The 11,889-nt window shown below is 35.8% G+C and overlaps 1 protein-coding gene across 3 annotated transcripts; it reads left to right on the plus strand.

Annotated features, from left to right (window-relative positions):
* Window positions 1–781: 781 nt before the first annotated feature.
* tcp11l1 (t-complex 11, testis-specific-like 1) lies at window positions 782–11,086 on the plus strand. Of its 3 annotated transcripts, none has more exons than XM_077710569.1 (10): window positions 782–1,059; window positions 1,214–1,443; window positions 1,602–1,734; window positions 1,820–1,940; window positions 2,681–2,901; window positions 4,167–4,303; window positions 4,901–5,070; window positions 5,183–5,364; window positions 7,418–7,590; window positions 7,667–11,086. In XM_077710569.1, the coding sequence occupies exons 2-10, from the start codon at window positions 1,323–1,325 to the stop codon at window positions 7,888–7,890; spliced, it is 1,482 nt and encodes a 493-aa protein (XP_077566695.1). In that variant the 5' UTR covers window positions 782–1,059; window positions 1,214–1,322; the 3' UTR covers window positions 7,891–11,086. The 3 variants fall into 3 exon arrangements, with proteins under 3 accessions (XP_077566695.1, XP_077566694.1, XP_077566696.1); XM_077710568.1 differs by having other exon boundaries at window positions 1,315–1,443; XM_077710570.1 differs by having other exon boundaries at window positions 1,320–1,443.
* Window positions 11,087–11,889: the final 803 nt, after the last annotated feature.

Below are 11,889 nucleotides of genomic sequence, written 5' to 3' on the forward strand. Positions count from 1 at the left end.
TGTCAGTAGAGATACAAGGACCTCTTGGATAAAGCTAAAAAAAATATACTACAAATTTTCTTGAAAACATAAGTTCTGTCACACAAACGATATCGCAAAATTGCTTTTGACCAAGGCTTTTTGTAAATGTTTGAGTTTGATTTATTTAATAAATAATTTATTTCCATTAATAAGTATCACAAATTGATAGTAAATGTGTTCTGCATCATATAGCATTGCTTCCCTTAAATATTTTTTTCAAAATTGTATTATATGTAATCATTTTCTTAGATCAGTCCTAAAAGTATTCTAAAGTACATCTCATTTTATGTAAACATGTTCTTAAATAAGTACTAAAAGTATTCTAAAGTACATCTCATGATCATGACGAATCAAATCAATCGAAAATATGACAATCGAACAATTTATAACTATTTCAAGTACACGCTACTTTGACTTTTATGCTTATCGAATGCCGCTGACAAATAACGGGCGTTTTCATTAACTAAAAAGGGCATTACGCATCTAGCTACAGACGTGATGTCTGACCCAAAGCGCGCATTGTGCATCTAACTGTGTATGTGACATCTAATGGGCTCGCTCGTCTGTGGCGTCATGATAGCTCAACACAAACCCCTAGGTGAAAATCATCTTAAAATACCCAATCCATTGGGCCACAAAAACGCAAACTCCATAATTATGGCAGATTAACTACATTTTACGGTCATAATTGACAAACAACTTTTTGAGTAGTGAGTGCACGTTGTCCATTGACGTCATACTCGCTGAACGAATCATGTCATGATTCGGGCATCACTTCCTGGATTGTTGACACACCCGGTCTGGAATCAAATAACCCATCAATTGGAAAAAGAATATCGGTTTTATTTATTATTTGAAACGAAGGGTGTTAAGTGATAAAGTACGTCATATGAACGTAGAGCGTGTAAATACTATCATCACAGGGGCAGACTACTAGAGTGCATAGCAGCTCTGTTATTGTTGATATGAAATTGCGGTTTTATGCTAACGTCAAGTAAATTGAAATAGTTTAATAATTGCGAAACAACTGCATCCAAGGTTAGTAACGTCGCCATCATTACATATGTGTGGATGATTTGTAATTTGGCACTTTAACTTAGTCTTAATCTTGCAGTTTTATACGATCACTGATATTCAAGATGACATGTCCAGCCTAGAATGCATTTCCTTCTTGTTTTGTTGTTTATTACAGTTTGTTCTTCAAGAAACAATATGCTTGTGGCTATAACGTCATCATCATGAAAAGAGCATATTTCCAAATCAAGTCTGCATGTAATATTTGACATTCCACAGAGTAGAGCATGCAAAAAGGGAATGATCACATGGAGGGTGCTGAAGACAAGGAGTCCGAAGAGAGTATGCACGATACTTCTGAGCAAACTGCAAGAGAGACAAATACACCAAGTCCAAACCTTTCTCAAGGTTAGGAAGACATCAATTTACAGGACAAACCAATTTTACAATCATTACCTGCAAAAAAATATATAAGTGGCTTCCCTTGTTTATTTTAGTGTTTTATTTGGTATGACACATGATTTACACCATATTAATTCTTTTTTTTTTTTACTATCACCTCACAGCCAGCCCACCCAGGTTTGTGTCTGCCGAAGAGCTCATGGAGACAGCAAAAGGAGTCACTAATATGGCTTTGGCACACGAAATAATGGTTAACCAGTCTTTTCAACTTAAACCCTCTGAGTTTCCCGAAGGAAGGTAATTTTTTTTCCAACTAGATTTTGGAATGATGCATTGAGTTAATTTTTGTAATAATAACAACCTATGCACGACCTATGTACAGTTTGGAGCGTCGAGTGAAGGATATTGTGCACCAAGCTTTCTGGGATTATCTGGAAAGTCAGTTGAAGGAGGATCCACCAAAGTATGGCCATGTTATTCAACAACTAGGTGAAATTAAAGAGGTGAGATTCAGTTGAATATGAAAACTCTTACTAAATTGTGTTAAGTGTTACTAATCCTCTGTTGCCCCAAGAAACACACTCGGGGACAGGCCTGAATCGCTGGCCAGCCGATCGTAGGGCACGATGATACAGACAACCATTGATGATGATTCTTAATGATCCCATTTCCTTTGATTTGCTCTGTAATTTATGCTTTTGCTTTGTTGTTCTGCAGCCTGTGCCATTGTACTGTCTAACTTATAACTATGCCTTTCCTGTATATGCATTCTCACCCTCTTGCTACTGTCACAATGAAATTTCCCAAATACGGGATGAATAAAGTTATCCAATCTAATCCAATTCACACTCATACCTAGGGGGAATTTAGAGTGTCCAACCAGCCTACCAAGCATGTTTTTGGAATGTGGGGGGTAACCGGAGTACCCGGAGGAAACCCACGCAGGCCTGGACAGAGCATGCAAACAACAGGCAGGTGGCCTGACCTGTATTTCTATCCATGACGACAGAACTGTGAGACCGACGCGCTAACCACTAGCTGCCGGTCTGCCCATAATCCATAAATATTGTCAGGGATTGTAGCCATGGAAAGTTGCACACAAGCAATGACAAACCAGTGCCTGTGAAATCTGTTGCACTCACCAAACGTCATTTACTTTGGCATTTTGAACTTTAATTGGTGAAATCATTCTGAATGTTGATTTGAATTTATTAGCCAGATTATTATCTACCATTTTTTTCAGACATTGCTATCTTTCTTGCTGCCGGGCCATGGTCACCTGCGCTGCCGTATTGAAGAGGTCCTTGACTTGACGCTAATACAGCAGCAGGCAGAGAAAGGAGCAGTGGACGTTGATGCTTTATCCCACTTCATTATTGAGATGATGGGATCACTTTGTGCCCCCATTAGGGATGATGACGTCCAAAAATTAAAAGAGATGACCGATTTTGTCCCTTTGCTTAAGTAAGTCAAAGAAGAAGACACTACAGTACAGATGGTTATCGTACAATGTAATTTTGGAACCATTAATTGGTAAAGTTTAGTCTCTTTAAACTTTCCTAGGTGCTTTGTGGTAACGTAGTATAAAGGATATTATCCCTATCTTTCCAATTATACTTTTTGAGACACTGAATTCCTTCCTTCCCTATATATATATATATATATATATATATATATATATATATATATATATATATATATATATATATATATATATATATATATATATATATATATATATATATATATATATATATATATATATATATATATATATATATATATATATATATATATATATATATATATATATATATATATATATATATATATATATATATATATATATATATATATATATATATATATATATATATATATATATATATATATATATATATATATATATATATATATATATATATATATATATATATATATATATATATATATATATATATATATATATATATATATATATATATATATATATATATATATATATATATATATATATATATATATATATATATATATATATATATATATATATATATATATATATATATATATATATATATATATATATATATATATATATATATATATATATATATATATATATATATATATATATATATATATATATATATATATATATATATATATATATATATATATATATATATATATATATATATACATTATGGGATTATGGGTGATGAATGTAAGTGACTTAGATACATTTGTTCAAGTCAACATTTTCATTATTAAATGAGGTAGGGGAAACGTATGTATTATATGTTTTCCTTATGAAAAACTGTTATACATTACTTAAAACAGACTTCTATATTTAAGATTAAATGAAGTCAGAACCATGGTGAACATAATTCTTCCTTTTGCTCAATTTTCATGATGTTCTACACAGCCTGGCAATGACTTTTTTAATTCCTCTCTGTATGGTCCACATAGTGGGTCAGTGCTGAATGAATGTCTGTGACTTGGCCTTCCTTGGCCTATGCTTGTACGGCTTTTCTCTGTGTTTCTCTGGCTTCCTTCTGCATTCCATAAACATGCCTGGGCTAGACCAAGTTCAAAATTGCTAAAAGATTAAATGGGTTGTTTAAACAGGTACTTGCTACTGCGGCAAAGACATTTCCCGAATACGGGATGTATAAAGTTACCCAATCCAATAACCTCTTAACACGTTTCTGTCATCCTCCTATTAGGGCCATATGCTCACTGTTGGACCTGATGAAGTTGGACATGGCAAACTTTGCTGTAAATAGCATCAGGCCCCATCTGATGCAGCAGTCAGTTGAGTATGAGAGGAACAAGTTTCAGGAGTTTCTGGACAGACAGCCCAGTAAGTGCAATACCTAAGTTGTCTTTTGCAGCCTTTCACTGTAATCGAACAAATTACTTCGTTTCATATTGCCTAACTAAACTGTGGACAAAGTGTGAAATAAAACGTTTCTTGTTTGGAAGAGAATTAGTAGAAAGCGTTGTTTTCGTCATACTCAATTTTCTTTAACATTCAAGTAGCCCTGCGGCTCACAGCTCTGGGGTCCTGGGTTCAAATCCAGGTCGTTCCACCTGTGGGGAGTTTGCATGTTCTTCCCGGGCCTGTGTGGGTTTCCTGCGGGTACTCCGTTTTCCTCCCGCCTTCCAAAAACATGCATGGTAGGCTGATTGGACACTCTAAATTGCCCCTAAGTATGGGTGTAAGTCTGCATGGTTGCCCCTCAACTTGTGCCCTGCGATCGGCTGGCCACCAATTCAGGTTGTCCCCCGCCTCTGGCCCAAAGTCAGCTGGGATAGGCTCCTGCACCCCCCACCACCCTAATAAGGATAAAGCGGTTCAGAAAATGAATGAATGAATATTCAAGTACAACTTTTTTCATACATTTATATGTTGAGCTCAATTATTTTGCATTTGAAAACACACATTTCTCCTTTTCAGATGCTTTAGACTACACCGAAAAATGGCTCAAGGACACAATGAATGGCTTGAGCCAGGCTTCTTCCATTGGCGCATCAAATGATCCCCCTACTCTCCTCCCTGGTCATGTCCATAATCAAGCATATTTGCGACTCTTGAAGTGGGAACACCTCTTAGAACCCTTTCCCGAGGTTACCACTTTGATGTTTATTCAGTCAATTGTTTCTTTGAAAAACTATTTTTGCCCTGCAGTTGGATTATCTCTGAGATACCCTTTCACCCCCCTTCTATAATTATATCTAGACAGTTTTGATGGATCAAACTCGGTTCCAGGAGATGCAGCAGAAGACAGAAAAGTTGGTTTTGCTTTCATCTATATTGCTCATTGTTTACACTACTACGGGGGAAGCCATCACAGGTCTTCCAGGACTCATTGAGAGGCTTAAAAACCTCGTTCATGCCAATCTTGCCGACATGCACACACCGTGAGTACAACCGCCTCGAAATGTTTGGTTTGAACAAGCCATTCATTCATCCCTTAGATCAGTGGTTCTTAACCTTGTTTGAGATATCGAGTTTTATATGCGGACTCACCGAACCCTACTTAAGTGTAAAATAATGTGATTTTTTTCAAGATATATAAAATCCTCGCAGTACTGATTGGCCAAGCAATGTCACATGATCATCTGCAACCGGTGATGGACAAGTGGGGCATGTTATTGTGAATTGACATGATAATAAAGAAAAAAGAAAAAAGTTGAAAAAGTTTGCCTCGCAGATGGTAGTTAATAACGAACGACACCAAACTGGAAAGCATAGAACCGCTGCACCCGTGCGCGCTGCCATCTTGGATGTGACTTTACTTCCGTGGCAGGGGCTCCACCGAACCCCCAGGGTTCGATCAAACCCAGGTTAAGAACCACTGCCTTAGACCCTTAGTAGTGTGAGGGGATTAATCAAAATGAAATTTAAACTTTACCATATATTAGCAAATCCTCCAGAACCAGACAATTGGCACAATATCAAAATTAGATGAGCAATGAATAAATTTCTTTTATATTTATTATATTTCCTCTCTAGGTGCAGGCAATGTCTCACCTGTGAAATTTTCACCTCAACTTAAAACTTGGGGTCTCCAGTCAATACTTAAATACTTTTTAAGATGCTCGAAAAGTCTACCTTTCTCAAAATTGTAATCCATAAATACAATTTTTAAATTATGAAGCCAAACAATTGTGAATAAAAACTGAATGCAATAGTTTATTTAAAGTTAAACATAATAAGATCTAAAGTTTAAACTGTGAAAATGTAAAATTGGCAGGGAAAAATATGTTAAAATTTCATGTTGCCAACAAAGCTTATAAGGTTGGGACGGTGAACATAAAAAAAGTCTCATTTTCTGAACGGCTTTATCCTCATTAGGGTAGGGGGGGGGGGGGGATGCTGGAGCCTCATGACCTGGCTTGACTCGACAAAACTTGACTTGACTGGACTCAACTTGACATGACTTGACTCAACAAATATTTTGACTTGACTCAATTGACCTGCCCACAACAGGAAATACTCGGGACTTGCTTGAGACTTGGCCCAAATGACTTGCGACTTGCTTGTGAATCAAATCTGAGGAACTGCAATTGTCTGGCTATTGAAATGACCAGTCTGTAGCCCAGATCTTTCACCTATTGGGGCATTTGGTGCATCATAAAGACGAAGGTGTGACAAATAAGGCCTGAGACAGTTGAACAGGTAGAGCCATGTATTAGACAGCACTAAACTAGAAAAACTTGTTCCCATGGTCCCCATTTGTAAGAAAGAAAAAATAATGAATGAAAATAAAGGGGTGCATATATATATATATGGGTATATATATATATATATATATATATATATATATATATATATATATATATATATATATATATATATATATATATATATATATATATATATATATATATATATATATATATATATATATATATATATTTTTTTTTTAAATTTTATTTATATATATTTTTTTTTTATTTGGAAGTTCTACATCATTGCATTCCGTTTTTATTCACTATTTGTAGTTTCCAAACTTTCCGAATCGGTTTGAAGCTTTCAGCAAAGATATTGTTATATAAATCTTTTACATGTGTTTAATAAACCATTATACCTAAATGATGGTTTGAATCCTGGATGGCATTAGGTATATTATTGTGGCTGTAAAAGGTACTTCTATCGGAATCTTTGGCTTTTATCAAATTAAAACCTTGTAAATCAAGTTATTGTTTCACCCACAATAATACAATTGTTAAAATTCGTAGCCTACTTTTTATGTTCAAGCCTGCTCAAAACTAGCTGGTATGACCTTATTATATATTTTTGATTAATGTGAGTGTACCTACAAGTCAAAAGATATTCCATAATGTCTCAGCAGTGAAAGACATTTTTTTCTGCATTCGAAATGGTAAAAACTATACCCTATTTAATAATATTGATGAGATTTTCCACTAGTTGTGTTGCTTCATGCAAATATCATATTTCTTCTTCAAGGTCTTTCAATCTGCAAGAGACCTTGTTGACCATTGGGGAGAAACTTTGCTTGGAGCTAAATCAATGTTTAATACAGCATAGCTATGCTATGTTAACTCATGTCCAAAAGGACACATTGATGGGCCAAATCTCAGCCACCATGCAGCCAGACAACACAGTCCGACAGCTGATGGGTAAGTGAAGTGTGTTTAATTCTTTTACGGAAAAAAAGCTTGGGTTGACTCACATTTTTTGGCTTGCTTCTTTCAGGCTCTCGGGTGCAAGGATACCTGCTGGCTGCACTTGAATCCAGTCAACACAGGACCCCTCCTCCTCTGCCTGGAGGTCTTGCACCTGTCAGCAAGGAACTAACAGAACTTTGTGCTCGTTTCAGTTTACTCGTCAACTTTAACAAGCTAGTCTTCTCCCCATTTTACCAAAAGATTCTCCATAAGTGCTTCTCATCAGAAACTTGTAGCAGCACAGAGACGTAAGCACTATAGTGTGGACAGTGGTTTGTCGTAGGTAAAGCTTAAGTTCTACTAAAGTAGCTGATTATAATGATCAGCAGTGCTTGACAGTAACAATGCACAGAAGAAAACTAAGACTACATTTAAACATTTTAAATACTTGTAATAGAGCTGCCAACCTCCGTCGACCCAATTTCAGGAGTACCCTTGTCTCATTTGCAGGGTCGAAAAAGAAGCAATAAAGTTCTGCGAGTGTCTGGATTTCTTAAATGTTTCATCCAAATTGCGATCCATTCTGCGCTTATTTAAAGCAGGCATATTGATAAATGGTGTACTCAAACTTCCTTTAAACAACCCCGGAAATGGTAGGATTTGTTTCAAAACAAAAGATTGGTGGTTTAGTCAGCCTTACTTCCCTTATGAAAAAAAAACCGAAAATGTTAAAGCGATAGAGGCTAACTACGCAATCGATTCAGAATCGATTGTCACGCTGAAGTCGCACAACACAAATCATTCGTCAGAACTTGTAACCCGGAAGATTCACAAGACGCTCAACTCAACGAATTCTTCCAGTTTACAAAGTACTTCGAATGAAGTTTGCGGAAACTGTAGCGATGGTGTGAATTTCTAGGCATTTCAATTGAAAATCTGGTCTTTTTCCGAAATTTTCGGGGATTTCCGGGGTTTAGAAAGGCTGTCCGTAGTCCCGGAGTTTGCGTTGCATTTCCAGGTAAACTCTGGAAATACTGGAGTAGTTGGCAGCTCTGTTGAAAATATGGTTTTACAAACTTGTGTATTACATTTTTTCTCTCTCTAAACCATGACTGCAAAAAGATGTTCTATATTCATAAAAGGATTTAAAAGAAAAACAAAGCAGGGATCTCAAAGTCAATTTAACTGGGTTCACATATCAGGGTGAGTGTGAGCCCTATCAAGTATTTCACAAAAAAAGCTTTCAAACATTCAAAGTATTTAAGCAATCTGGTCTTCTCAATCTTAATGAATAACAGCTAAGAACATGAACTGTTCTTCAGAATCGAGTAGACATGTTGACCTTCTGTCATCTCTCTGCTATTTTGGATATTGTCTAGTTAAGCCATGATTGTTCAATTCTTTAGCATTGAACTTTCCAGTAATATACATTAGAGTCAGGATGCCCCCTGTACTCAACAAAAAAAATGTAATCCGCTTGCTATTAGGACTCAGCACTGAAAAAAAATAAAGCTAATTATAATAGGGCTGACGCTACTTCGCGATTTTTCGATTCGGTCTGGTCTACATTAACTGTGATATTCGAGGGATAACTGTATACAGATATTGGTCAACTATTGGTATTGTGATTGGTGGTCCCCATTTGGGTACAAGTTATACATAGCTTCATACAGGACGATTATAACCTGATTTTGGCTTGACAGAAGCACGGATAGTGGTGGCCAACTTCTAAATGTAGTGTTGATGTCTCGACGCCCCTTGGAGCGTGACATATTCACTGAGTGTCAGATAGTATGAAAGTCCGATTCCTACTATTTTTTGCTTATTGTTGACCAAACGTATAACATTGAATGCTGTGTGTGCTTTTTGTATAAACAGAGAACCCCATTCTGCCTTCTTGTTTATAACGAATGTGTTGACAAATTGTTCACCTCGAAGCATGTATGGAGGATATATTGTCCTGTCCCACCCATCTAAGAAAATGTCATTTTTTTCCTTTTCTGAACAGCAGTCAGTGACTATTATGACATGAAGGGCCTTTTATTTGTGTGGCTTTTTGACAGCTGTTTGTCCCACCTCCTGTTGACGTTGGTTGTTGAGGGAGGTCTTGTAGTGTCTTGGGCGTTCCGAGACACGTGTGACTTTATGACACCATAACTTGTAATCTGACACTTTCACCCTAAGAAATGACTAAAATCTGACCAAATCTGGCACTAGACAATAATAATAATGAAAATAAATTCCCCAAATATTTTACAGCAATTAGAATACAATCATTGGTTTTAATGTGACCATTACTTTTAATGGGATGAATTAAAAATAACAAAGCTACAATATGTTACATTTTCAAAAATATTAATATAAAGTTGATTCTTTGGAGGATCTGTGATGGTCCTTCTGAGGGTCGGTGATGTGGAAAATGAATTCCTGATTGTTTGTATGTACGATTTACGCTAGGAGCCAGCTTACTACTGTGAACTAGCTTACTACTTACAAATGCAAAACCAAATACGTAACAAAAAAATAAACCAAAAAAAATATAAAAATGATAAGATAAGATAATGATAAGTGTTACTTAATCATAGAACTGGTACAGCATTCTTATGTAATCCAATGACCCTTGTTAGGATAGCCGGCACCAAAGATGAATTAATTTACTAACTCTTACCACACCTTTAGTACTTGCTTAATGTGAAGCATACCTTTTGTTAACATCAAAGTACATGATGTACCGCTGAGTGGTCAAATTGCTGTGTCAATCTGTTGTCCCTGCACAGGACAATGTTTTTTAAGTGCTTAGTTTTCACATAACAAAAACAACACTGACATGTTTTAAAAATAATAATAATAATTGGAGGTATCTATCTAGTAGTTGTGGGTCGAACTATTTGGATAAATACATGTATTTGAAGCCATTTACTTTTGTTCAACCAACACCTATTAGTCTATTTCATTCACAATAGGTTCCTAAAACATTAAGGATTTTGTGAAGATGGCTCTTCTTCTGTACTAGATGTAGTAAAACACAAATTTAATTATTTTGTCAAGAAGATTTTTTTCAACTTTCACACAGACTCCTGAGGATTCTGTCCATTCGGTCAGTGTTCAACATCTCTTATCGCTCTCAACTACTGTCTTTGGCTTACGCACAGTGTATCGTTTTGGCAAGCTATTCTTAGTTAAATAAGGACTAAAAAGTGTTAATCTGCTATTGAATGGGAGACTATGTAATAGACATAAAAATATTGTAGAATGCTTTGTCTCTGTTTTTAATGTGTATTTATTTTATCGCACCACAGCGTGCATAACAGATTAATCGACTTTTCAGACCATTTGGTAGCAGAAAAAATGACTTGATTTTGGACCAACTTGAACCATGTAATATTACTGAGAAATGGTTTAAAATACTGAACATGTTATGTGTAACTGACTTCTCATGCACATGATAAATTTACACGTGTTGTGTATGTAAGTAATAATTTTAATAAAGCATTGTGTGTGCCTCAGATATTGTAACTCTTATCATTGTACCATATTCAAAAACACTGTGAATACATTAGAAGGGGAAAAGTAACAACAAAATTAAATCAAAAATGTAGAGGACAGAGTTTTTGTTTTTTCAAACTGAAAATAATCACAGGAAACATTTATTGTAATTTGCTTATGGTTCATTTGCATCCAGTCTTTATAACAGTGCTTCTCAAATGGTGGGGCGGAACCCCCTATGAGGGCACGGAGCAAATCATCGAGAAGCACTGCCTTATAGCAATGACAGCCTTGCTATTCCTTTTCTCACTCACCCCCTCTCTTACCATGGGTTTTGAACCCACACCATGTTTGACAATTAAGAATGCAGAATACTGAGGACAAGCTGGAGTAAGTTGATAATGAGATGAGAACCTGCATTTCTGGAAAAGAAAACATTTTCAATCAAAGAAAAAAAATGTTCAAATTCCTTTTTTTGAGTCTCAACTGTATTCTTGCATTCCAAAACTGTTTTATTACGTTTTTTTTAATTTGAAAATCTATATTTGATTGCACGATATTTTTTGTATTCAATAATAATTTCTATAATTATTTTTGTTGTTGTTGCTCATGCATGATAGGCTGATTGGACACTCTAAATTGCCCCTAGGTATGAGTATGAGCATGAAGTCTCCTTGCGCCCTGCGATTGGCTGGCCACCAATTCAGGGTGTCCCCCACCTTTGGCCTGGAGTCAACTGGGATAGGCTCTGGCACCCCCGCAACCTAGTGAAGATAAAGCGGTTCAGAAAATGAGTATGGGAAAAAAATGACAACAAAAACTTTT

The sequence above is a fragment of the Stigmatopora nigra genome, chromosome 2 (genome assembly GCF_051989575.1).
Source record: "Stigmatopora nigra isolate UIUO_SnigA chromosome 2, RoL_Snig_1.1, whole genome shotgun sequence".
In the NCBI taxonomy this organism is placed as follows: Eukaryota; Metazoa; Chordata; class Actinopteri; order Syngnathiformes; family Syngnathidae; genus Stigmatopora; species Stigmatopora nigra.

What these genes read in the sequence shown, in the direction of transcription:
- tcp11l1 (XM_077710569.1), top strand. Translation starts at nt 1,323, where the DNA reads ATGCAAAAAGGGAATGATCACATGGAGGGTGCTGAAGACAAGGAGTCC. An exon ending in AACTAGGTGAAATTAAAGAG is followed by an intron (nt 1,941 to 2,680) that starts GTGAGATTCAGT and finishes CATTTTTTTCAG; the next exon opens with ACATTGCTATCTTTCTTGCT. An exon ending in CTTGCCGACATGCACACACC is followed by an intron (nt 5,365 to 7,417) that starts GTGAGTACAACC and finishes TTCTTCTTCAAG; the next exon opens with GTCTTTCAATCTGCAAGAGA.